This window comes from Salvelinus namaycush, chromosome 29, assembly GCF_016432855.1.
Source record: "Salvelinus namaycush isolate Seneca chromosome 29, SaNama_1.0, whole genome shotgun sequence".
NCBI classification, from domain to species: Eukaryota; Metazoa; Chordata; class Actinopteri; order Salmoniformes; family Salmonidae; genus Salvelinus; species Salvelinus namaycush.
In genome coordinates, this window is record NC_052335.1 from 7300578 (window position 1) to 7328547 (window position 27970).

At 41.9% G+C, this 27970-nt stretch overlaps 2 protein-coding genes across 2 annotated transcripts; both read left to right on the forward strand.

Moving 5' to 3' along the window:
• Positions 1-2853: 2853 nt before the first annotated feature.
• Positions 2854-12377, forward strand: LOC120023940. The gene is made up of 9 exons (XM_038968042.1): positions 2854-2897; positions 4810-5134; positions 6925-7131; positions 7317-7346; positions 7514-7621; positions 7962-8043; positions 9829-9917; positions 10097-10161; positions 11303-12377. Exons 1-8 carry the CDS (start codon positions 2854-2856, stop codon positions 10121-10123), a joined length of 912 nt encoding a protein of 303 aa, XP_038823970.1. The 3' UTR covers positions 10124-10161; positions 11303-12377.
• Positions 12378-14279: 1902 nt separating this feature from the next.
• ankef1a (ankyrin repeat and EF-hand domain containing 1a) lies at positions 14280-25160 on the forward strand. The gene is made up of 9 exons (XM_038968742.1): positions 14280-14833; positions 15474-15673; positions 15993-16142; positions 17216-17339; positions 17594-18428; positions 18676-18902; positions 19102-19259; positions 23685-23825; positions 24409-25160. Exons 1-9 carry the CDS (start codon positions 14482-14484, stop codon positions 24562-24564), a joined length of 2343 nt encoding a protein of 780 aa, XP_038824670.1. The 5' UTR covers positions 14280-14481; the 3' UTR covers positions 24565-25160.
• The last annotated feature ends 2810 nt before the right edge of the window (positions 25161-27970 follow it).

Consider the following 27970-nt stretch of genomic DNA (forward strand, 5'->3'; position numbering starts at 1 on the left):
AGATATCGCGTGTGATGAAGTACGGACGCAGACAGATCCACAGTCCCCTCCCTGATTTCAGACAGTAATGTTACAGTACCAGACTGATCTCATAGATGTAACATAGTAAACTTAAATCCGGGACACTCACATTAGTATGTTATGTTTGGTATGGTTAGATAGGATACTTAAGTCAAAAACGAGAACGAGAACGTCAAGGAACCCAAAGGTTGTGTGTTCGAATCTCATCACGGACAACTTAAAAATGTTAGCTAATTAACAATTTTGCAACTACTTGGTAGTTTTTAGCTACTTTTCAACTACTTCGCATGTTAGCTAACCCTTCCCCTAACCTTAACCCTTTAACAACTCCTAACCTTAACCCTAACCCCTTGCCTAGACAATGTTAGCCAGCTAGCTAATGTTAGCATGAGCCACCTAGCTAACATTAGCGAGCTAGCTAACGTTTGCCACCTAGCTAAAATTCGTAACATATCATACGTTTTGCTATTTCGTAACATATAAATCGAAATGGGTGACGGACATACACAAATTAGTACATATCATATTAAATGTAACATATACTAAACAGGGCTGGCATTATGTTTGAGACCTAGGTGGGCTGGCCTGCCCTACAGTACCTCCTTGCCCATCCAAATAAAATAGATAATTTATTTGACAGACATGGGTCGACAGTCTCCGTATGTGTAGACCATGTATCTAATGCTGTTTGGACAAAAGAATTATGGCATTTCATACTTTTTCTGACCAGACAGCATCAGATACTGTACATGGTCTACAGGCTGGCGCTGTTTCTCTCGTTAGTTTCAGCAGAGAGGAAGATGTGAAGCGAGAGGACTCACACTCCAAAATCTGTCCTGAATAAGTCCAATGTGTTTCTGTGTGCATAATATGCAGACATAAGCTTGTCGCCTGCATTCCCGCCTTTAAGAAAACGACTCAAATTGTTAGGGCAGAGACATGAGCATCTCGTCATTATATACAGATCTGTTTTCAGCCACTTTCAAATTAGAAAGAAAGGTTGGCAAGTGCACAGTGCTCTGTTCGAATGCTGACTTCCCCTAAAGTAAATGACTTCCCCCCAAAATTATATAATTCCTCCTGTCTAAATAAAATCATTCAAAATACTTTACCAGCGAGCTTGACTCTGCCACAGAGGATCATTAGCTTATTATTTTTAAATAGCTGTGGATTGTTTCAAATCACAAGTGCATAGGCCTATGTCCATTTGGGAAGCCAGCAACTTGGGCAGTGTGTGTGGCAATAGGCCTAGCTGATTTTTGAGTTGTGGCTGTCAGTGAAAAGCATCTAAAATGTGTGAAGCTAATGTGTCTTGAGTATCATTTAAAATGTTGAGACAAGAAGAAGGGGAGGGATGTGTGGCGTCTCTCTCCAGAATGCATGCACTCAGCCGTGGTATATCAGACTGTATACCACGGATATGACAAAAGTTATATCCGTTTTATAAACTGGTAACCAGTTTATAAAAGCAATAAGGCACCTTGGGGGTTTGTGGTATATGGCCAATATACCACGGCTAAGAGCTGTATCCAGGCACTCCGCGTTGCGCTATGAACAGCCCTTAGCCGTGGTATATTGGCCATATTCCACACCCCCTCTGGCACCCATAAAAAAACATGTGGGAGGTCCCGTGAAAAAAACGGCCCACCTATAGAAATCAAATGCCTGTTCAACTGACTCGAGGCGACTGCCCTGATGCTGAATGGATTGTTGATGTACTCAATAATAATACGAAATGCTATGAGACCAGGTTGGAAATAAGCATCCCTGTAAAATAGTAACTATGGATACTGCATTGAGATTTGAATGTGTTATTCATATCGATACCGAACTTAGCCTGGACACCCGTTCAACATAGCATGCTGCGGCCCAGAGCTCCTCAGCTCACTTGATCCACCAACCTCAGCCTCCCAGTGACTTGGATTACAGGCACATGCCACCGTGCCCGGCGACAAACTCAGCTGCAGGTAAAGGTAATAAAGTGAGTAAGTAGCCCAGTCTGTAGTGTCATTTCAAAGGACTGTAGGCTACAGTCCTTTGTAATGTCAATGGAAATAACTACATTTGATTTGTTTTTCAATGAAAATCAGTAGATTACAGAAAATCTCTGACAGTCATTTGTTGATGTTTCTAGAAGACAAAAGTTGTCTAGCCTGGGCCTATCAGTGCTGCTGGCTAGGTTGTAAAAAAAAAATTCTGGTAAATGAATGCTTTACCATACATTGTGGAAGTGTAAATTAAAAACACCTGTAACTAACAGTTTAAAATATTTTATTTTTATTAGTTGAAAAATATATTTTAAAACAGTAACATAGATTCAATAAAATACTTAGAAAAAGTATTCTGGTCATTTAAAATCTGCTAAGGCAAAGAAAAATAACATGTATAAACAAAACCAATGGATATGTTGACTTCATGCACATCACAATGGATATAATAAATACCAAACTTATCATTCACACATCAACCATGCTTTGCTTAATTGATGTCTGCATCCATACTGCATGCACTAAAAAAAAGGTGTGTAAAAGAAGATATTAAAAGATGAGAATACAACTATGAAGTCATCTTCAAGCACACTGTGCTATCATAGATTAACATCAGCTGTAAAAAAAAAATACATAATAATAATTATAACATGTATTATGTCCTCTGTTACTCAATCAATAAGGTCCACAGACAGTTTGAAAGTGTATAGTCCAGCACAGGGAGAAGAGTAAGAGTAAGAAACAAGGGGTCATTCGTCCAGGACCAGGCTGAAGCTCAATACCAGATGCTTCTTCTATACAGACAACAAAACAACACACATGGTTCCTCCTGGTTGTGTAAACGATGACTGTGGCAACCATGATGGGCAGTGCCATAAAGAGCATGCTGTGACTGATGGGCAACTCAACAACATTGCTGGTACCAATGATTAACCAAAATCATTTGGATTCATTTTTTTTAAAGTAAAGTTTGTATCACACAGCAGCCACTAGAGGCTGCTGAAGATCAATATCCATTAACCAAAAACCTACAAATCTCTGTTTATATTGCTTCATCACAGAAGCTTTATTATTCAGTAAAGATTTTACCCTGTGGAAGTAGTTTGATGAATAGAAAAGTATATTTATTTTGAAAACAAATAACCATTCTCAATCCTGTCATTTTTGATCACTTCAAACCCAAATGTAACGCATGGTAAAAAGTGTCACTTATATAAATTGATATATATGTACCCTGTACAGGAGGCTGCTGAGGGGAGGACGGCTCATAATAATGTCTGGAATGGAGTGAATGGAATGGTATCAAGCACATGGAAACCACGCTGCCTGTGGTATCCTGCTATCAAAGTGTAATAGGGTGGAAGTGCCTCTATAGAGAGCATTAGTAATGCTGTCTTTTTGTAGGCACTTACCTCGCCATGGTTTGTTGGACAAAGCTATGTGAAAATGAATGGAGTTTTTGTAAGGTTTTTGGATAAACGCAGAAAATATGGTCTGTGGTAAACACAGGCTTAGAAGATTTTTGTTCTATGAGATCATCTTCATCAGTTAACATCACTTTTTGTGAACGTTGAAGCATTTATGTAATAACAAAGCACATAAAGGCTTCATAATTCATGAAGGTCATGTTAACTGACTGACCATACATATAAGATCTCCTAAACCTGTGCTAATCTCATACAAAATATTCGTCTTTTATCCCTAAACCCTATTCTTTACCCATTAATTTTACCCATAGGAATGGCTGAACAAACCAGAGGTAACTCTGTTTCTGGGTTTTAGGACAGTTTAAATTCATTGTTGGTGTGCTCTGATTGGTTGCGGGCATGACATTTCCTACAAAATGGCTGTACAATTAATATGTGCATTTCCTGCCAGAGGAAGCGCTAATACATGCACTAAGCACTTGTCTTTTCTTACTAGCACTGATTTAGCAGATAGCTTCTGTAATGAGGAATGTTTTTACCTGCAATGACTGCAATATGTCATTATTTTATCTACCTTAAATGAATGCACTGCTCCCATGACTGTAAATCGCTATGGATATTTGTCTGCTCAACTATACTCAATACTTTATAGTGAGAAACTTTCTGTGCTGAGACTCTGACAGAGGAGAGTCAGATTAAGAGGACAATGGTTGAAATAGCTGTTTTAGGGCTGCTTGGGTCCCTTTAGTATCTGCTAAATATTGTAGACATTTTTTGATAAGTAGACATTTTTGTTGTGACATTCTGTGGATAAAGTTACTCCATTTATGTGAAAAGCATACCGGTGAAATCTGTAAAGTATAATCTATATGAAAAATAATGATCTGATATTGCTATTGTCAAGTGCAAAGTTTAGGTTCAATGTTAGCTATCTAGCTAACATTAGGCTATAACTAGTGTTTACCGGCCTCAGTCTGTAGCGAGTTTAAGTCTGCAAAATTCTGGCACTTTCTTTATTCTGAAGAATGGTGTGGGCACTTGGCCAGAACTTGCTGTTTCTCCTACTACCACAGTGCAACAGCGCCATCTATTGACCTGATGGACTACCTAATGCTAAAGCATGTAGAATATACAATTTACATAAACAAATTGACTTAAAAAATAAATATATAATAAAGGGGTGTCTGTTTTTAATGACTGTTTTCAACCCATTACACTATCCCCTCCTCTATTTGTCTGTCTGTCTATAGTCAATGTCTAGCATGTCCAGACAAGTGGTGTTCCTTCGTGCCAGTAATCTTGTAAAACTGGATAAGTCATCATGTTTCCAGTCACCATGTAAGAATTGAGCACAACTTTGTTTGCTGTCTAAGGCACTGCATCGCAGTGCTAGAGGCGTTCTACAGATCCGTACGATCCCAGAGGTGTTCTACAGATCCGTACGATCCCAGAGGTGTTCTACAGATCCGTACGATCCCAGAGGCGTTCTACAGATCCATACGATCCCAGAGGCGTTCTACAGATCCGTACGATCCCAGAGGCGTTCTACAGATCCGTACGATCCCAGAGGTGTTCTACAGATCCGTACGATCCCAGAGGTTTCTACAGATCCGTACGATCCCAGAGGTGTTCTACAGATCCGTACGATCCCAGAGGTTTCTACAGATCCGTACGATCCCAGAGGTGTTCTACAGATCCGTACGATCCCGGGCTGTGTTGCAGCCGGCTGCGACCGTGAGACCCATGAGGCGGCGCACAATTGGCACAGCGTCGTCCAGGTTAGGGGAGGGTTTGGCCAGCTGGGATGTCCTTGTCCATGCACGTTGACACGGTCGCCAGTTCTACGGTGTTTCCTCCAACCCATTGGTGCCGCTGGCTTCCGGATTAAGCGAGCAGTGTGTCAAGAAGACAGCGGCTTGGCATGGTCGTGTTTTGGAGGACGCATGGCTCTCGACCTTCGCCTCTTCCGAGTCCGTACAGGAGTTGCAATGATGGGGCAAGACTGTAACTACTGTACCAATTGGGGAGAAAAAGGGGTAAAAAGTACCACAAAAACAATTACTCACTTTTGTAATTCAGCATTACATGCATAATCTCATTTGTGGTCACTTTTGAGGATTGTGTATTCAGCTTTTTTTGGATGCGAGTGGTTGTATTAATTTGGAATATATCGCATCCCATAACTGTCCCAGACTATGTTTGGAATATTTATTTCTCGCACAGAAGGACAAGTTGACCAATAGAATATGTAAACGTTTGTACTATTGGGGATAGTAGATTGACATAGGCTAGTGCTTTTTCTGTTTGTTTGGCATAATCTTGTTGGCTGTAGAAAAGTAAATGTGGACAGTTCTGCTAACATCTTCAATATGCGCCTCGGAATACGATAAAAAGGTTGCATCCCCGATGTGTCCGTCTTCACTTGTAGCCTACTTCGGACCTTAGATAGATGACTATGAGAAAAACCCGATCACCTGACGGGCAGTGGCTTCTAAGAATTGAGATATCTGAGTGTTGCTTTGGAATCTCCAGCCGGGAGAAGGGAATTCTAATTATTACATTCAGCCCAAGGGCACAATGGTCACTGGCTGCAAAAGGCATGGATTGTTTTAGGGGGCATTACGGCCACACTAGGGGGATGCTTCCCGGAAATTCGAGACATTATAAAGTGCTAGTCAAATTGTGAATGAGAGACTGATGAAGTCTGTGCAGCCTGTGCAAGAAACAAAGCAGAGCTCAATCCTTTCATGCAACTTTTTCCAAATCATCATGAGAGTCGCATCATGCAGCCTTAGAATGTATTAAAAAATCTAAACATATAGCCCAACGTATGTCTCACAACTAAAGTTGCATAAATAACTCTAAATTAAGCATATAGGAGGACATGTTCCTTTGTTAACCGCTCAACACAGAATAGCTGCATGTGCACACTCTCAGAAATCGTTTGGAGAAAAGATAATTTTGTATTTTATTCAGCTATGTTCAATTGTATTCTTCATACTATAAAATAATGCCACAGAATTCTAAGCAAATCTTGTCTTCTAAATTAACTAGTTTAGCCCACAACCATATGGCATAGCCACATCAGGGCAACTCAGAGTATGCTATTCTGTTATTCTGAAAATAGACTACATTTTCTTCGTATCATGTTTCTTTAGACCTGTCTAAAATAAATTATGGATTTATTGTGATGGTGTAGTCTATATTAAATGGATTTATTAGACATTTTCAAATGTATATGTTTCAAAGGTCTGCATCAGTGGCTTGTAGGCTATGCGTGTAAGCCAGGAGATGCTAAATGTGTTTGTTAATTAACGGTCAATTACCTTGAGACTGGCAGTTATTTGCTTGACAATCAACAGCTGACAAAATGTCATGACATCCACAGCCCTAGGTGCAACTCAATATTAGGAAAGTGTTCTAAATGTTTTGTACACTCAGTGAATATTTACCTCTTATATTGGATCCAATCTTTATGAAATGATTTGAGTAATTATTATGCTGTGTTACATGGATTAACTTTGTCTTACATTCTCGGTATAAATGTAAACAAACTCTCTCAATATGTCAATGTGGGGGTTGATGTCCATCTTCCTTGTCACAATACAGTTGATCCAGAAGACTGCTCCTCAACTATATGGCTTTACTCCAGAGCTGGGATTGAGAACGCTATTACAGCGGTCTCTAAGACAAAGGTGAGACATAACAGAGAACTAAGAGACTGAGTGTGAAGGCTGGCTATTCTCTATATCTTCAAAGTGTCACAGCTGAAGATGAGCAAAAATATGTCTTAGTTAAACATATACAACATATACAATACAGTAGTACACAATAAATGTACAACTACCACAATATTGCATTTTTCTTCTGTCTCTCCCAGTCTCCTCATCCACACCAGAGACAGATCTATAGCTTAATAGACCAGTAACTTTAAGGTGCTCTCTGCACACATTTGATGGACTTGGAACATGTATCTCACTCATTGACCATACAGTTAGCCTTAGCTGGGAGGATGACAGGTAGTGAGCTGCAGGGAGACTCCAGATACCAGGTCAGAGGGTTTCTCTGTGACCTCAGTCTGTGACACTCCAGAGGAAGGACAACAACAGGAAGTGGAGGTGTCATCTGACTGACAAGGGAAAAGTGAAGACCTCCATTGACTATATTGTTTTTCTACATTCTCAGGTATGTATTCTTCACAGGTGGCTGCTGAGGGAGGACAACTCATAATAATGGCTGGAACCAAGTGAATGAAATGGAATCAAACACATGGAAACCATGTATTTGATACCATTCCACTAATTCCGCTCCAACCATTACCACGAGCCCGTCCTCCCCAATTAAGGTGCCACCAACCTCCTGTGGTATCCTTTTTATGCTACTATGATCTGGAAAAAATTAACAAGAAAGGAATATTAAGCCTGATAATGATGGTAATGACAAAGGAGGAAAACTAAGTAAAATTCAAATCCTGTTTATCAAGGAAACACTTTCACTGCTGTACCTCATTGTGCTTCATCTACAGTGGCTTGCGAAAGTATTCACCCCCTGTAACGTTCGTCGTCTGAGGATGAAGATGAGGAATCATCGGACCAAATCGCAGCGTGGTAAGTGTTCATGTTATATATTTATTAAAACAGAACACTAAACAAAATAACAAATAGAACGAAACGAAACAGTCCTGTCTGGTACAGACAGAAAACAACTACCCACAAAACACAGGTGGGAAAAGGCTACTTAAGTATGGTTCTCAATCAGAGACAACGATAGACAGCTGCCTCTGATTGATAACCACACCCGGCCAAACACACAGAAATAGAACACAAAACATAGAATGCCCACCCCAACTCACGCCCTGACCAAACCAAAATAGAGACATAAAAAAGGAACTACGGTCAGGGCGTGACACCCCCCCCTTGCATTTTTCCTATTTTGTTGCCTTACAACCTGGAATTAAAATTGATTTACACAACATGCCTACCACTTTGAAGATACAAAATATTTTTTGTGAAATAAACAAGAAATCAGACAAAAAAACAGAAAACTTGAGCGTGCATAAATATTCAACCTCTTGGGGTATGTCTCTATAAGCTTGGCACATCTAGCCACTGGGATTTTTGCCCATTCTTCAAGGCAAAACTGCTCCAGCTCCTTCAAGTTGGATGGGTTCCGCTGGTGTACAGCAATCTTTAAGTCATACCACAGATTCACAATTGGATTGAGGTCTGGGCTTTGAGTAGGCCATGCCAAGACATTTAAATGTTTCCCCTTAAACCACTCGAGTTTTGCTTTAGCAGTATGCTTTGGGTCATTGTCCTGCTGGAAGGTGAACCTCCGTCCCAGTTTCAAATCTCTGGAAGACTGAAACAGGTTTCCCTCAAGAAATTCCCTGTATTTAGCGCCATCCATCATTCCTTCAATTCTAACCAGTTTCCCAGTCCCTGGAGATGAAAACATCCCCACAGCATGATGCTGCCACCACCATGCTTCACTGTGGGGTTGGTGTTCTCGGGGTGATGAGAGATGTTGGGTTTGCACCAGACATAGCGTTTTCCTTGATGGCCAAAAAGCTCAATTTTAGTCTCATCTGACCAGAATACCATCTTCTTCCAAATGTTTGGGGAGTCTCCCACATGTCTTTTGGCGAACATCAAACGTGTTTTCTTATTTTTTTCTTTAAGCAATGGCTTTTTTCTGGCCACTCTTCCATAAAGCCCAGCTCTGTGGAGTGTACGACTTAAAGTGGTCCTATGGACAGATACTCCAATCTCCGCTGTGGAACTTTGCAGCTCCTTCAGGGTTATCTTTGATCTTTTTGTTGCCTCTCTGATTAATGTACTCCTTGCCTGGTCCGTGAGTTTTGGTGGGCAGCCCTCTCTTGGCAGGTTTGTTGTGGTGCCATATTCTTTCCATTTTTTTAATCATGGATTTAATGCTGCTCCATGGGATGTTCAAAGTTAGATTTTTTTATATAACCTAACCCTGATCTGTACTTCTCCACAAATTTGTCCCTGACCTGTTTTGAGAGCTCCTTGGTCTTCATAGTGCTGCTTGCTTGGTGTTACCCCATGCTTACTGGTGTTGCAGACTCTGGGGCCTTTCAGAACAGGTGTATATATACTGAGATCAGGTTTTTATTTTTTGAAACAATTTTTTTTAAATTTCACTTCACCAATTTGGACTATTTTGTGAATGTCCAATACATGAAATCCAAATAAAAATCTATTTAAATTACAGATTGTAATGAAACAAAATAGGAAAAACGCCAAGGGGGGTGAATACTTTTGCAAGGCACTGTATGTACTTTGTAATTTGTGTGTCAGTCCCTCTTTCTGTTGTGAGCCAGGCTGATCTCAAGTGACACAGGTGTGCTCTGTGTCTTTCTCCATCAGTTCTTAACCAGTCGGAGGTAATTTGGGTAGCAGTGGTGCTTATGGCTGTGTGTGTGGCTGCAGCTCTGATTGTCATCTTCAGGTGGAGGGTGCGTAAGTAATCTACAACTCTTTAATTACCCTCTGAAGTCAGCTTCTATTCTATCTGAACTGAACTAATTTCCTTCATACAGTTAGTAGATATTTATAATGTTGTATAGTAAAGAAAACCTTTATTTTTGGTGTGAAATGTGTATTTTATTAATGATTCACGATCGTACGATTTCAGATTATTTTTCAGGAAATCAGATGTTAGTCAACACAGGAAATGTGGTGCAAGCCAACAACAGTGATGTAAGTAAATCGATTCATCAACATTATTCACTTTGATAATTGTGTGTGTGTGGACGTGTTTAACTATGTATGTGTAACCGATGTGAAATGGCTAGCTAGTTAGCGGGGTGCGCGCTAATAGTGTTTCAATTGGTAACGTCACTCGCTCTGAGACCTTGAAGTAGTTGTTCCCCTTGCTCTGCAAGGGCCGCGGCTTTTGTGGAGCGATGGGTAACGATGCATCGAGAGTGACTGTTGTCTGTGCACAGAGGGTCCCTGGTTCGAGCCCAGGTAGGGGCGAGGAGAGGAACGGAAGCTATTGGAAGCTATACTGTTACATATGTGCATAGGGCCAGAGAGCAGAGATTACCTATACTGAGGTCAACCTTCCCACTGGTAGACCAACAGACTGAATATGCAACCATTAGATCCAAGACCCTGAACTATAGACTATTCACTACTAAGACTATATGCTTATATTGATATATTAAAGAGATTAGCAGAATAATCAGATTCAAATTCTCACCATTTCTGTTGCAAGATATATTTTTAAAGCAGTCGCAATGTGCCAATTTACTTCCCTGTGCTTGGTCATTGAGCAACAGATAATGATTGTGTTTGAGAGGTAAAATATTTGCTTTAGTTTTTTTAAATTACTTGTTTGTTTTTCATTTACTGGCTCTGAGTTTCAAGATTGTGAAGTTGAGATCAGGAGAAATATGTGAGAACTTGAAGGTTCGTTTGAAATAAACGTTCTCAGTTAAGCTGTACCAAAAAGGGTACTTCTTCCATCACCACACCTTTTCAGGGGAATAGCTGGCCTTGCATCAGTCTGCTCTGTGACAACTTCCGGTGTAGTCTCAACTTCCCTTTTTTATTCTGACACAATGAAAAGTGAGGCAGATGAAAATAGATATTACTGTTATTCTCAATCAGAGGTCAAGAGGTCACAGGGGAATCTGAAAGAGGAATCCTCATGAAGTTCTAATGTAACACCCTGATCGGTTTCACCTGTCTTGTGCTTGCCTCCACCCCCCATCAGGTGTCTCCCATTTGTTCCCATTATCCCCTGTGTATTTGTACCAGTGGTTTCTGTTTGTCTGTTGCTTAGTTTGTCTTGTCAAGCTTACCAGCGTGTTCTTCCGTACTCCTGTTTTTCTAGTCCACCCGGTTCCGACCTTTTCTGCCTGCTCTGACCTCAAGTCTGCCTGCCGTCCTGTACTCATCTGACTCTGACCTGGTTTACGAACTTCTGCCTGTCCTCGACCTGCCTCGACTGCACCTTATCTATAAATAAATATCAGAGACTCGAACCATCTGCCTCCTGTGTCTGCATTTGGGTCTCGTCCTGTGTCGTTATAACTACTGAATTAATACTCATCACTACTACACAAGATCTACACAGAACCTACTGGTTTTACTACTTGATTGCTATGGAAATGTGTAGTAAACCAGTAATAATTTAAGTAGTAATGATAAATTGGGACGTTTCACTACTGGTGAACACTACATATTTCCTACTCAAATCACTACATAATTCTCCCTTAATGACTACTGTGTAACTACTAAGCTTTGGGGTTCCTACTACTTAAATCCTACACATTCTGTCACGCCTGCTCCCACTCCCCCTCCCTGGTGCTCGAAGGTGCCAGGCTACCTGTCATTATACCATCATTACGCGCAGCAGCTGTGCTCATTGGACTCGCCTGGACTCCTTCACTTTGTTGATTGGCCCTGCATATATGTCTGTTCCTCTGTATTGTTCCTTTCAGTAGCATTGTTTGTCGTGTTTTGTGTCCAGACGCTCTTGTTCCGTTGCATGTCCTTCTATATTAAATGGTTCACTCCCTGTACCTGCTTCTTATCTCCTGCGTAGTGCGTTACACATTCACGATTGAATTACTACACAATGCCTACACATTCATTCTGTATGTCTACTCAATTCCTATTGAATTACTACTACCAGTGCCATCTGTGTACGTAGTGTTGTGTCCCTACTGAATTGCTCCTGAGACTATTTCATTTCCTACAGAAACCCTTTTGAATGACTATTGAAAACATTCTATTACTTTTTGCCCGCTCAAAATCACTATTGACATCTTGTTTCACTACTGTGTCACTACTAGAGTAGTGCACATGTTATTTTATCAATTTTCTAAATGTAGTTATATCAAAACAAGAAATAATAAGCTAATACAAACTTTTGATTTTTTTTTAAATGTAATTATTACATATTAAATGACATATTTATTTTTTTTAAAATAAAAAAAATGTTAATCCCTTTGAGGCCTTGTCTTCATTCCACTTTGACTAAAAGGGGAAGTTCACCCATTTTTACATGTGACCTTATTTTCACTCATTTTGTGCTTGTAGTTGATCCCCCAAACTTAAAAAAATATATATATTTTGTTTGGTTACAGAGTCATCACTTGCGATAGACAATAATGCATTATGAAAATGTGTCTAAGCATGTTATAAAACGCTAAACACTCCAAACTAACTCATATTATATCAGAATCTCATTCAGGATAATGTCTCTCCACTCAATTTAATAAATTAATAAATCCACTGTCCCATAAATCCATATTTACATATTTTTTTTGTAAGAAGCATTATTCAAATGCTGGATTTACGGATTTATGGATTTACGACACAGTTGGAGGGGATTTCAAAATGTAGTGCAGAGACTTTATCCAGAATGAGATTCTGAGTTGGTTTGGAGTGTTTTGTAGTGTTTTATAACATGCTTTAGACACATTTGCACAATGCATTGTGGTCAATGGCAAGTGATGACTCCGCAAAATGTGACAACCATTTTCTCTGCAACAAAACAACTAAAAGCACAGAAAGAGTGAAAATAAGGCCACATGTAAAAAATGGGTGAACTTCCCTTTTAACTTTTTATTGCAGCTACATTTTCCCACCATGCTACCTTTTAGAAAATAAAGACAAGCACAAGAGAATCAATTATAATCCATTATCAATCCTCTGCTAAGATGTTTCATAAAACAACACAGACAAACATTTGAAAACTATTTTAATCTTAATTAACAATGGCCTCCAGTCTTCCTTCGCAACAGGTCAAAAGAGGTAAGTAGAATGGGTAACTATATCAATATGAACATACTGTACATTTTATACAAACACACATACTTATTAGCTAGCATGACGAAAACAGAGGCTACATGGCTACATTTCAATAGCGCTAGCAAACAGCTAGGCTAAACTCAAGTCCTCTCAACGACAACTGTAAACTGTTGCACTAGTGAAAACGTATGTCCAGAATTATATGATAGCTCTACTTTACTGTGCTGCTGAACAACCCTGAATATTTGGAGATTACTTTTTGATTTTGAAGAGAGGAGGCAATATTCATCCTCTTTTACTCTCGCAGTCTGATCTTATTCCTTGGCTTTTGTTTTTACCCTCTTTAAGACTGCTTGAGTGGCAGGACTGACACACCATGTAAACTGATATTTGCAACGCCAGTGAAGTGCACTGAACCCGTAATTCTACCCACTTAAGAACATAGCCATTGAGTAAGATAGAATGCGCGTTGCCTGCCAGCATTCAAGATGCCGGCAGTTATTCCATGAGGCCCATCCTCTAGTGATTTTACCCGCACGTTCCGTTGCTATGGGAATTATTTATCCTACCCCCTGCTCTCTCCAACAAAAGTCACAGGTTGTGCTTTGAAACAATCAGCATTCAAACTATTCGGTCGATTACGCATTAATTTCGCTCCAATGATGACCGGATTTGTCAACAAACTAACCACATAGAAATAGTTTCTGCATGTGAGATTTTTTTTAAAGGTAAGAAAGTACAATTTAAAAGCTGTCTTTCAAATTGTTTTGCAGTTTACGTTAGTTTGGTCTAGGCATATTCTACGTAGCTAGGCATATTTTACGTAGCTAGCCAGGCACGTAAACAAGCCAGACCTACCCCACTTGTTTTTGATTTGATATGAGTAAACGGAACGTAAACATTTTACAACAGCGAGGCAGAATGGCCGCAAGGAGATGTGAGAGTGAGATAGGAGAAAGGGACAAAGAAATATATATAGTTGAAGGTCGGCTATTATTTGAGTTGCGCTATCGGACTAAACTCCACTCTGGTGAAGGAAGTGTATACACCATTATAAAGGGAGTTTATAAACTTCCTTCACCTTAGAGTGGAGTTTAGTTCTGCGAGAGTTGTGCATGCTTTGGCTTAAAATGTGACAGAGCTACATTGTACCAGACAAATGAAATAAAGTGAAACTCAAGTATTTAAAACTTTTGACATATAGTATTTGACCCTGGTCTGGAACGAGAGCCCCTACTGGCCCACTGACCCATAATGAAGACCCCGGTGGCCGAGGGTCGCCTGCAGGTGCTGCAGATCTACCGGCTCCTCCAGTATGTTCATGAGGGAGACCAACCTCAGATAGAGAAGATGGTAGACATGGGTGTGGAGGACCTCATCAACCTGACAGAGCCACGGGAGGGCACCGGAGTTCTCCACCTGGCTGCTGTGGCCAACAACACAGACATGGTCAGCTTCCTGCTGGCCCAGGGCGCCCAGCCCAACGTCCAGGACAAAAGGGGACGCACCCCGGTCATGTTAGCAGCTGAGATGGGGCACGACGGCATGGTGGCCCTGCTAGCTAAGAACTACGCTAAAATGAACCTGTTGGATGCTGAGGGGAAAGGTGAGAGGATCCAGTCAGCCTCCAGATTAGGTGATGCTGTGTTTGCTAGAGATATTGAGTAGAGTAGTCGGCCACTGAGAATATAAATTTATACAATGGGATGGAATAAAATTGAATGTTACTTTATTTATTACCCGTAGATGGAAATGTGCCCTTCGCATCAATTCAAACCATAGTAGACCATCACTCTATTCAAATTTACACTCCACAGTTTGCTTACTTACTGTATTACTGTGTGTGTAGCTCTGATACCAAGAGATGGATTCTGTTTCAAGTTCAGTCTGGTAGCCTCCTGTTGAATGGCGTGACTGTTTGACTCATGAAAATGCATGCTTTCTCTGTTTACATATTGATGAGATCAGTGTCTCAGGCGGCTCGAATTGACTCACTCCCTCCAAAGGAGCCAACCCAATGGCGCTCATACAAAACTCCTTAAAGCCCAATTATGATAATATCCTCAATTGCAGTGAGGTCCAGTCTTCAGTTACAGTCAATGAGTCTTGGCTATTTTGTGGGGATGATTGTGGACACATCTAATTACAGATCAGAAGGGATCCTCTCCCTTGTCTGTAAAGCCTGCTGGGTAATCCGATCCCTTCTGCTCAATGGCTCACTTGGTGGCTCTTGGCTCTTTTCCCAGGTGTGCTCTTCTACTGCATCTTCCCCACCAAGCGCCACATGCGCTGCCTGCAGGTGGCCCTACACAGCATGGCTGATGTCAACAACGTCTCGCTCGCCGGGACACCCGTGATCCTGCTGGCGTGTCAACGTGCCGCCGACTGCTCCGCCATGTGCCTCAGCATCCTGGAGCAGGGCGCCGACCCCAATGCAGCCAATCAGGTCTCATAACACATGACATGGGGGTTTCTGGGAGATCAATGGGCAAATCTGAAATTACACCCTATTCTCTATTTAGTGCAATACTTTAGTCTTATTAGGTACAGTTTGCTGAAATGTTATAAGTGTGCCATTTTGGATTCAACTAATTTTATATTTTCTCAAATTTAACTTGTTGAATTATGGGAGAGGAAATTACCTGAATTGTCATCTCTCTGAGTAATGTAGATATAGAATAAGGTAACTAAGACTTTAATGTGTGTGAATTTGGTCTTCATATTCACACTCATCACATAGAGGTGACATCCTCCTGTCTCTCCAGATGACAGGCCGCACTGCATTGATGGAGGCAGCCAGGGCTGGGGCTGTGGAGCTGGTCAGAGCCATCCTACTGAGGGGGGCAAACCCCAACACCCTCGACAAGAACCACCTCCACGCCACACACTTCGCTGCCATGGGGGGATTCTTTGAGGTGGGTTATTTTTTTTATTTTACCTTTATTTAACTAGGCAAGTCAGTTAAGAACAAATTCTTATTTACAATGACAGCCTAGGAACAGTGCCTTGTTCAGGGGCAGCACAACAGATTTTTACCTTGTCAGCTCAGGGATTCAATCTAGCAACCTTTCGGTTACTAGTCCAATGCTCTACCTCCCACCCCAGGTAGCCTAAACAGTAATAATTCATTTGAACGTCAGGTGTCTGTCAGTATAGACTACCCATGTCTAATTGTGGCTTTAGTTGCCACATGGGCCACATATACAATATATCTGTACTACGGTTGCAAAGGAAGGGAATATTACTGGAAACTTTCTGTATTAATGTAATCTATCAAAAGACTTCTAGTGGGCCTTTTGGGTACTTCAGATTATTAATGTCTGTAATTATTTTGGGCCCTCTGTGTGGCCTTATCACATATAAAATATATGAAATAACTAAATAAGATGTTATTAAAATAGAAAAACAGAATGACAAAGATGTAAAACATTATCCTAAATGTAAACCATCAATTTAGTGAATACCATTGGTGTTTAATATGAGGGGTTTCAGCATGAAATATCCTTTTATATATATTTTTACACACTTCTATTTTATTTTACTATGTCAATATGTATTTTTTGGTAATGTTTTGGCGTCAAACTAGTGTCAGTTGTGAAAAAAGTCAATAGTTGGTTGAGTTGCAGAGTTACGGCCGTTGTTGATTAGATGCTTTTTTCTCTTGAACCATCTTTTTTTTTTTTTTGTTATTCAAGTATAAATGACCAAAGTCACGATAGATTGCCATATAGTTTCTGTTAATTAAAAAATTACTGAAGATTCTGGTAACTTTGGTAAATTACCACTATTTTTGCAACCCTAGTCTGAACTTCATGCGCCAATTTCCTGGACTCAGATTAAGCTTAGTCCTGAACTGAAAAACACTTCCTATAGACATTTTCCATTGAGCAGGACAAGGCTTATTTTGGGTCTGGGAAACAGGCCCTATACGTCATCTGTTTTGTGTACGAGCATCATCAGTTACTATAATTGTATTGACTTCCTGCAGGTGATCCAGGTGCTGTCTGCTTACTCAGCTGACATGGGGGTGATGACATCAGAGGGGGACACTCCTCTGCACTACGCTGCCCGAGGGGGCTTCACTGATTGCTGCAGGTTCCTAGCACAGAGAGGTATAGGCCTTAACTAATATGCTTTTTTTTACTAATACTGTAACTAATATACACGGAAGTAATCAGTCCTTCTTAAACTCAAACAAACACATTGACGTTAAGCTCAGTGAATACATCTGTTTGAAAAAAAATTAGGCATTTTATACATTTTATTCCCAGCATTTGAAATGTTTTCAGCTGGCTATTGATTTGTCAGATTTTTATTCCACTTCAGTCACGAAAGGGTTTCCATCTTTATTGTGTGATAACTTCAGGTTGTAACCCCAAACAAAAAAACCAGGAGGGCCTTCTACCCCGTCATATTGCCAAAGACAACGGCTACAAGGCAGTTGTAAAGGAACTCAAGAAAGCAGAGAGGATACATGGGAAGTACTCCAAAACCGGGATGTCCAATCCCAACACTCCCTGGGCCCTGACCCTCCACGATTGGTCCCACGAGCACGAGGCCGCCCTCCGGAACGCCTTTTTGGACGAATCAGAAGCCAAGGGCACGGAGACAGTCTCTAGGGAAATGTTTATATCTGTGCTGCAGAAGCTCCAGGCCCCAGTGGAACTGGACCAGCTCCACAAGGTGGTAGGGGCCCACGACAAAAGGAGAGAAGGACTAGTCAACGTCAGTGACTTCTTCAAGGGCCTCAAGTACCTCCAGAAACCATTTACCATCGCCTCTTATGGTCCAAAGAAGAAGAAAGGAGGAAAGAGAGGTAAAAAGGGCAAGAAAAAGGCTAAATTCACTCTCCCCATGCCTATTTGTACCATCCCACCTGAGCTTATATACCGGCGGGACGACGGCGGGCCGCCTCACTACATGATCGAGACGTACCAGCATTGTACTGACGTCACCCGTTTCGACCGCGACCACCCGCCAGTCCACCCGATAGAGGATGACTCCGCCTGGTACCTAGACAAGCCGGAGAGGGTCTATATCGACATCAACTACTGTGTGAAGACGGGGGACCTGGAGTCTTTGAACCTGGCCTTCAGTCAGGGGGTCCCGGTGGATGTGAAGGACCGCTTCTATAAGACCCCTCTCATGACCGCCTGCTCCAGTGGAAACTACGAGGTGGCCCAATTCCTCCTCAACTTGGGGTGAGGAAGAATTCTCTCCTGGACGAGTTTATTTTGTTTTAGTTTATGGAACACCGTAGTCAATATATGTAAAGGGGTTGTTACACAACTCATCCTTATCACTTCTCCCTTTTGTAGACTGTATACATTTCTCAATGTTTGCTTTATAATGCAGTGTGAATATGCCGGTAAAGTTATAGTGGTTTAGTCAGTCATAGCATTAGGCCTATTTCAGTACTGTACCGTATGTGTTTCTTATATACCACAGGGCTGACGTGAATGTGTGTGACCAGTTCCGTTGGACGCCCCTTCACCACGCTTGTCACGCCGGACAACTGGACATAATGGAGCTGCTGGTGGAGAGAGGAGCCAAGGTGGACACGCCCTCTCTCAACGGTGCCACACCCCTCATGAGGGCCATCGAGAGCTGCAGGCCCTGCTGTGTGGACTACCTCATCAAGGCCGGGGCAAAGGTTGCTGCAGAAAACAAGAAAGGTACTGTAATACCATCATGAATAGCATGATGCAGTAGGATATTAAATAGCGAACAAGGAATGAATACTCACTCACTCTGTAGGCTACCCAAACAACACATAAGGTCAGCACTCAGAACACCTGAGTTGGTTGACTGTTTTAGTTGATAGATTGCCTCAGAGACTTTTTCTGTCATTTGAATAAGTGCATTTTGTTTCAGAGCAAAATTGCTTGGACATCGCCCGTGCCTATGCAGACTTCAGGATTGTGGACTTGGTCCAGGCTAAGATTGATACTCTGCCCAAACTCAAGGAGAACAAGAAAGGAAAAGGGGGTATACCTCAACCTAAACCCAGACCTGCCACTGCCCAAGAAAAGGTACAAGAACTTTTCATGCTACTGGTTTGTCCTAACAACATGTGGACCGTTTCTTTCTATTTTTGATCCGATCGATGGTAAGACTGTTAACCAATCATCATATTCCTGTATGTCAAAGATGTGGTCACACACCCATTCTTTTTTGATCTATGCATAGGCCTCCCTTCCCATCTCTCAATGCGACCGTAAACCAAAAAGTGTAAAAGGATAGTCCCTGTTACCCTACCCCAGAGACATGTAAGCAAATTAGTCCAGACGTGTAGAATTACTTGCTGACAAGGCCGTGGTGTAGTTCTCAATAATCAGAGGCATCGTAGCCGGCAGAGACACCATGCGAGTCCCTATTCAAACTCAAATAAAATAAAATTGCTATATACAGGGGGTACCGGTACCGAGCCCATGTGCGGTGGTACAGGGTAGTCGAGGTAATTTGTATACAGTGGGGCAAAAAAGTATTTAGTCAGCCACCAATTGTGCAAGTTCTCCCACTTAAAAAGATGAGAGGCCTGTAATTTTCATCATAGGTACAACTATGACAGACAAAATGAGGGGAAAAAATCCAGAAAATCACATTGTAGGATTTTTTTATGAATTTATTTGCAAATTATGGTGGAAAATAAGTATTTGGTCAATAACAAAAGTTTATCTCAATACTTAGTTATATACCCTTTGTTGGCAATGACAGAGGTCAAACGTTTTCTGTAAGTCTTCACAAGGTTTTCACACACTGTTGCTGGTATTTTGGCCCATTCCTCCATGCAGATCTCCTCTAGAGCAGTGATGTTTTTGGGCTGTTGCTGGGCAACACGGACTTTCAACTCCCTCCAAAGATTTTCTATGGGGTTGAGATCTGGAGACTGGCTAGGCCACTCCAGGACCTTGAAATGCTTCTTACGAAGCCACTCCTTCATTGCCCGGGCGGTGTGTTTGGGATCATTGTCATGCTGAAAGACCCAGCCACGTTTCATCTTCAATGCCCTTGCTGATGGAAGGAGGTTTTCACTCAAAATCTCACGATACATGGCCCCATTCATTCTTTCCTTTACACGGATCAGTCGTCCTGGTCCCTTTGCAGAAAAACAGCCCCAAAGCATGATGTTTCCACCCCCATGCTTCACAGTAGGTATGGTGTTCTTTGGATGCAACTCAGCATTCTTTGTCCTCCAAACACGACGAGTTGAGTTTTTACCAAAAAGTTATATTTTGGTTTCATCTGACCATATGACATTCTCCCAATCTTCTTCTGGATAATCCAAATGCTCTCTAGCAAACTTCAGACAGGCCTGGACATGTACTGGCTTAAGCAGGGGGACACGTCTGGCACTGCAGGATTTGAGTCCCTGGCGGCGTAGTGTGTTACTGATGGTAGGCTTTGTTACTATGGTCCCAGCTCTCTGCAGGTCATTCACTAGGTCCCCCGTGTGGTTCTGGGATTTTTGCTCACCGTTCTTGTGATCATTTTGACCCCACGGGGTGAGATCTTGCGTGGAGCCCCAGATCGAGGGAGATTATCAGTGGTCTTGTATGTCTTCCATTTCCTAATAATTGCTCCCACAGTTGATTTCTTCAAACCAAGCTGCTTACCTATTGCAAATTCAGTCTTCCCAGCCTGGTGCAGGTCTACAATTTTGTTTCTGGTGTCCTTTGACAGCTCTTTGGTCTTGGCCATAGTGGAGTTTGGAGTGTGACTGTTTGAGGTTGTGGACAGGTGTCTTTTATACTGATAACAAGTTCAAACAGGTGCCATTAATACAGGTAACGAGTGGAGGACAGAGGAGACTCTTAAAGAAGAAGTTACAGGTCTGTGAGAGCCAGAAATCTTGCTTGTTTGTAGGTGACCAAATACATATTTTCCACCATAATTTGCAAATAAATTCATTAAAAATCCTACAATGTGATTTTCTGGATTTCTTTTTCTCATTTTGTCTGTCATAGTTGAAGTGTACCTATGATGAAAATTACAGGCCTCTCTCATATTTTTAAGTGGGAGAACTTGCACAATTGGTGGCTGACTAAATACTTTTTTGCCCCACTGTATGTAGGTAGGGGTAAAATGACTATGCATAGATAATAAACAGCGAGTAGCTGAGGGGGGGTGTCAATGTAAATAGTCCGGGTGGCCATTTAATTAGCTGTTCAGCAGTCTTATGGCTTGGGGGTAGAAGCTTGATGTGTGGTAGTAGAGAGAAGTCTATGACTTTGGTGACTGTAGTCTTTGACAATTTCTTGGGCCTTCCTCTGACACTACCTAATATATAGGTCCTGGATGGCAGGAAGCTTGGCCCCAGTGATGTATTGGGCCGTACGCACTACCCTCTGTAGTGCCTTACAGTTGAATGCCGAGCAGTTGGCATACCAGGTGGTGATGCAACCAGTCAGGATGCTCTCAATGGTGGAGCTTTATAACCTTTTGAGGACCTGGGGACCCATGCCAAATCTTTTCAGTCTCCTGTAGAGGAAAAGGTGTTGTCGTGCCCTCTTCACGACTGTCTTGGTGTGTTTGGACCATGATAGTTTGTTGGTGATGTGGACACCAAGGAATTTGAAGCTCTTGACCTGCTCTACTACAGCCCCGTCGATGTTAATGGGGGCATGTTCGGCCCGCCTTTTTCTGTAGTCCACGATCAGCTCCTTTGTCTTGATCACATTGAGGGAGAGGTTGTTGTCATGGCACCACACTGCCAGGTCTCTGACCTCCTCCCTATAGGCTGTCTCATCGTTGTCCGTGATCAGGCCTACCACTGTTGTGTCGTCAGCAAACTTAATGATGGTGTTGGTGTCGTGCTTGGCCACGCAGTTGTGGGTGAACAGGGAGTACAGGCGGTGACTAAGCACGCAACCCAGAGGGGCCCCGGTGTTGATGATCAGGGTGGCAGATGTGTTGTTGCCTACCCTTACCATCTGGGGGCGGCCCATCAGGAAGTCCAAGATCCAGTTGCAGAGGGAGGTGTTTAGTCCCAGGGTCCTTAGCTTAGTGATGAGCTTTGTGGGTACTATGGTGTTGAACGCTGAGCTGTAGTCTCACATAGGTGTTCCTTTTGTCCAGGTTGGAAAGGGCAGTGTGAAGTGAGATTGAGATTGCGTCATCTGTGGACCTGTTGGGTCGGTATGCGAATTGAAGTGGGTCTAGGGTTTCCGGGATGATGGTGTTGATGTGAGCCATGACCAGCCTTTCAATGCACTTCATGGCTACCGACGTGAGTGCTACGGGGCGGTAGTCATTCAGGCAGGTTACCTTCGCATTCTTTTACACAGGGACTATCGTGTTCTGCTTGAAACATGTAGGTATTACAGACTCGGTCAGGGAGAGGTTGAAAATGTCAATGAAGACACTTGCCAGTTGGTCCGCGCATGCTCTGAGTACATGCTCTGAGTTTGATGGTTCGTCTGAGGGCATGGCGGTGCGGATGTTGCCTGTAACTGAGGTGGTATACACCTCAATGCCATTGGATGAATCACGGAACATATTCCAGTCTGTGCTAGCAAAACAGTCCTGTAGCGTAGCATTCGCCCTATCTGACCACTTCCGTATTGAGCGAGTCACTGGTACTTCCTGTTGTAGTTTATGCTTGTAAACAGAAATCAGGAGGATAGAATTATGGTCAGATTTGCCAAATGGAGGGTGCGGGAGAGCTTTGTATGCATCTCTGTGTGTGGAGTAAAGGTGGTCTAGATTTTTTCCTCTGCTTGCACATTTATAACATGCTGGTAGAAATGAGGCAAAACGGATTTAAGTTTGCCTGCATTAAAGTCCCCGGCCACTAGGAGCGTCGCTTCTGGATGAGCATTTTCTTGTTTGCTTATGGCCTTATACAGCTCGTTGAGGGCGGTCTTAGTGCCAGCATCGAGTTGTGGTGGTAAATAGACGGCTACGAATAATACACATGAGAACTCTCTTGGTAGATGGTGTGGTCTACAGCTTGTTATGAGGTACTCTACCTCAGGCAAACAATACCTTGAGACTTTTTAAAATATTAGACATCATGCACCAGCTGTTATTAACAAATACACACACCCCCGCCCCTCGTCTTACCAGACGTAGCTCCTCCGATGCACGGAAATCCCAGACAGCTCTATATTATCCGTTTTGTCGTTCAGCCAAGACTCGGTGAAACATAAGATATTACAGTTTTTACTGTGTTGCTGTGTCACTGTGGTTACTTCAATGTTGCTCCAGGGTTGGGCTCAATTCCATTTCAATTCAGTCAAGATATGAATTGAAATTCCTAAGTATTGATAAATCCTCATTGAAAATCAATGAGTCAACATTTCAGTTGATGTAGAATTAAAATGCTGATACAATCTCTGGAAATTGACTGAATTGAAATGGAACTGACCCTAAACCTTGATTGCTGACTTTTCTGCCTCCTTGATGACTGTGTTGCCGGGGTCCCCCCTCCCCCCCCCCCCCCCCCCCCCCCCCAGGGTCATGGTCCGGTGACCCCTGCCCCATCTGAGATGGTAGTGAATAAAGCGATGTCCCTGAAGGAGAGCGTCATTCTGCACAGCACTCAGATCATCAGCGGACAAGTCAACAAAGTGGACATCAGCTACGTGCCAAAAACGGTAGGACTGCTATGCCATTGCAGTGCTGATGTAGCAGATTAAAATGACAACGAATCTCTCTCAAATGAGTTTGGTAACAATGTTTATTTTTTTCTGCAAGACATGTACATGGAGGTCCAGGAGGGGAATTGAACCTGTATATTAAAATAAAGTTGAACTACGTTGGTTGTGTTCAGTTTAGTTGTTTCTCCCTCATAGAGTTGTATAGAGATCGCAACATTGTATCTGTCCCATTATTGCGTTTTTGAGGGCACTGGCAGCGCCATTGAGGCCTCCATTTTGAAGTAGTCCATTTTATTCTACTACTTCAAAGAATTGGTAAACAAACTGAAAAGGTGCACACTGCCACCTGGAGTGTGTTGTTTGAGCAGGTATAAATAAACTCAAGGTTGGAGGTTTAATGCCACCTGCAGTTATGGAATGTTTGCTCACCAGTATAATTCATTGGCTGATCCCTCCTGATGACCTGGATGGAATTATGTGATCTTTCCTTACCTCATAGGAAGTCCCACCCAGTTGATTTCTTCAAAATGGTGAAAGTCCTCTATACAACTCTATGTTCTCCCCCTACTTTATGTTCCAGGTATGGGGCAAGCAGACCACCACCAGCCAGCTGGTAGAGAAGATGCAGAAGAAGAGGGAGAGGTTTTCCTACGAGGTGGACTTTGAGGACTTTATGATGCCCTTCAGTAAGAACATCCAGCAGAAATCCCTGAAGCTGACTCAAGCTACTAACTAGTGGTAACAAGACATGGTTGTAATGAGTCAGCAGTTATGTTTGCAGATGGAATATATTTGCCTCACATAGTTGGTTTCAAATCAGTTTTCAATTCAGGAAGTGAATTGGAATTAATTGAGTCATATTTTCAATTTATGTATTGAATTTCAATTTACTCTCTGAATTGAAAACATAATTTGCCTTAGCACACTGATGGCTGAGAGGATTGTTTCCTCGCTGTCATAGAAAGCCAGTAAATGTATTGACTAAAGCAAGAGACACCAAGTAGTAGATGTAAAGATGTCAGAATAATGTATAGATGTTGTTCACTGTATCTATTGAAATTATCCACTTGAATTTAGTTCAAAATTGTCTTCTTCTGACATGCCTACCGAGTACTCATTGTTATCACTAGACACAAAGCACATGGCAAAGAGTCTGTCCTGTACACCAGACAGCTTCCACTCTTCCAGACAGCTTTACAGTCCTACGGATCTGATATAGAAGTCCTAGTAATGATTTGAAATATGTTGGGGAGGATCCACACCTAGTACCTTTTTTGCACTGTTGGTTAGAGCCTGTAAAAAAGCAGGTCTTCACACACCTGTTGTATTCTGCGTACGTGACAAATAAACTTTGATTTGATTTGGCATCTGGGCTGGTGGTTGGTGTGTCAACATCTCCTCTCGGTCTCTCTCTTTCTCTCACCGCCGTCTGCCAGGCACGCTGGGTAGCATGCCTCACTCTGCAGGTACACACAATTCACCACACCACAAACCACACGCACATTAAGACACACCTCCCTAAGCCTGTGAATGCCAGTGACATCACACATAGTTGATACTGTGCTATTTGATTTCACTGCCTGACTTTTTTTTATGTGCCTGTTTTATCCTTTTGTTAGTCATCTATGTGTCTGTAATGGACTTGGATTTGGACACTTTTTCTTCTGGTGAGTAGTGAGGGTATGGTTTTCTATGCAATACACAGTTCCTCCTCTGAACCTGCAGGAGGCACTGTTTGGCTAACTTTATTCTGGAACAACTGGTTGTTTATTTTTTTTATTTAACCTTTATTTAACTAGGCAAGTCAGTTAAGAACAAATTCTTATTTACAATGATGGCCTTGATAAGGCGGGTGAATAGAAACTTCTAGGGAGCTCTTGTCTTACAGCCCAGAGTGAGTAAAAGTGGCAAACATGTGTACTGTTATTAGCTTGCTATACCATTATATACTTGATCTGAGAATAAATAACAAGAAAAGACATGGTATTAGCAGTGGTATTTTGGGGGGTTATTTTTACTTTACAATTTATATGTTTGACAACTTTTACTTCACTACATTCCTAAATATAATACTCCTTACATTTTCCCTGACACTCAAAAGACTATCTCCAGACTGCATTGAGAGTTGATGATCACATTTGAGAGACAAAGATTACAATCACACTATCTATCTCTCTGTGTTAAATGTACCTGCTGATGCTGATCCATGCTCTCTCACCTTCTCAATACCTTCTCAATATCAAATTAGACTACAGTGTCCTCAAGGTCACTTGGACATTGTTACAAATAAAAGGAAAAAGACCAAGATCGAGGTCAGTAACACAGGCCCACGTTGAATTTGTATTACCACAGCTAAAGGGATACCTACTTCCCTAGAGTCAGATGAACTTGTGGATACAATTTCTATGGCTCTGTGTTCAGTATGAAGGAAGTTAAGAGGTAGTTGCGCGAGCCAATGCTAACTAGCCGTAGCGCAATGACTGGAAGTCTATGGGTCTCTGCTAGCGTGCGAGAGAAAAGGAGAGGATGAGATGGGGATGTCAGTTACAGAGAGGGGGAGCAAGAATAATAAGCTGAATGAATGAATGCAATAGAGGGAGAGAAAGCCCAGTGGTGATTTTCATGTCTGTGGATCAGTGTAATGGGACAGAGAGAAGGGGAGGGGAGAGCACGGCAGGTTGACTCTGGGAGGATGAAGAGGGGGGAGAGTGTTCTACCAATGGAAATCTATTGGCTATGGTTATAGGGCTAATACTAGAGGATAGCCCCCTGTCCTCTGCTCTGTGCCGTGATAAAACCTCTTAAGGATCCGCTCCTTTTTTTACATTTTCGCCTACAAGGACATACCCAAATCTAACTGCCTGTAGCTCAGGCCCCGTAGCAAGGATATGCATATTCTTGGTACCATTTGAACACTTTGAAGTTTGTGGAAATGTGAAAGGAATGTAGGAGAATATAACACAATAGATCTGGTAAAAGATAATACAAAGAAAGAAAAAAACGTTCTTGTGTATTTTTTTGTACCATCATCTTTGAAATGCAAGAGAAAGGCCATAATGTATTATTCCAGCCCAGGTGAAATTTAGATTTTGGCCTCTAGATGGCAGCAGTGTATGTGCAGTTTTAGACTGCTCCAATGAACCATTGTATTTCTGTTCAAAATTTTGTATCAAGACTGCTCAAATGTGCCTAATTTGTTAATAACTTTTCATGTTCAAAATTGTGCACTCTCCTCAAACAATAGCATGGTATTCTTTCACTGTAATAGCTACTGTAAATTGGACAGTGCAGTTAGATTAACAATAGCTTTCTGCCAATATCAGCTTTCTGCCAATATCAGATATGTCTATGTCCTGGAAAATGTTCTTGTTACTTACAACCTCATGCTAATCGCATTAGCCTACGTTAGCTCAACTGTCCCGTGGACGGGACACCGATACCGAAGAAGTTTTATAGAGTGACAGAGACTGAGCGAGTGTGTGAGAGATTTAAAGAGAGGGTTAGGGAGAGACAGAAAGAGGCGGAGTTAGAGAGACAAGAAAGAGAGAAGGAAAGAGAGAAATGCAGTGAGAAATATAAGAAATTACAGATATAAACACGGCCTCTGTATGGAGGGTTGACAAAACCAAATAAATTTGATGTTTACCAACATTGAATCTTGTCTATTCACATTTGCTATTACCTATTTGGGTGATCTTTACTTGTCAATACGGTATAATGCATAATAATAATAATAATAGGCCCGGCCTTAGCAAGCTATTCAACAGGGCCCAGTAGGGTTACAAGGTTCACTGATGCCAGTCTTGTGCGTGGACAGCTGTGCAGTGCAGGATGGCAGAGTGGAGCTGAATGCTCTTATACCTCGGAGTACTGAACCAAAACAGAAGGTCCCTCCTGGCTAACTCACAGAAAGTGGCACATTATTGCCAACTGAACACAAATTATTATATTCTTAGTCTCCATATGAGCATCTGTGTGTATACTGTGTGTCTGTGCATATTTGTGTGTGTGTGTGTGTGTGTGTGTGTGTGTGTGTGTGTGTGTGTGTGTGTGTGTGTGTGTGTGTGTGTGTGTGTGTGTGTGTGTGTGTGTGTGTGTGTGTGTGTGTGTGTGTGTGTGTTTGCTTGAGCATTTGCATCACG

Excerpts from the sequence above, each read along its gene's own strand:
- LOC120023940 (XM_038968042.1), top strand. The coding sequence starts at position 2,854 with ATGACTGTGGCAACCATGATGGGCAGTGCCATAAAGAGCATGCT. Across the intron at positions 2,898-4,809 it reads AGTGCCATAAAGAGCATGCT|GCACTGCATCGCAGTGCTAG; the intron begins GTGACTGATGGG and ends TTGCTGTCTAAG. Across the intron at positions 7,347-7,513 it reads CACACCAGAGACAGATCTAT|TCTGTGACACTCCAGAGGAA; the intron begins AGCTTAATAGAC and ends CTGTGACCTCAG.
- ankef1a (XM_038968742.1), top strand. The coding sequence starts at position 14,482 with ATGAAGACCCCGGTGGCCGAGGGTCGCCTGCAGGTGCTGCAGATCTAC. Across the intron at positions 16,143-17,215 it reads CCATGGGGGGATTCTTTGAG|GTGATCCAGGTGCTGTCTGC; the intron begins GTGGGTTATTTT and ends GACTTCCTGCAG. Across the intron at positions 17,340-17,593 it reads CAGGTTCCTAGCACAGAGAG|GTTGTAACCCCAAACAAAAA; the intron begins GTATAGGCCTTA and ends TGATAACTTCAG.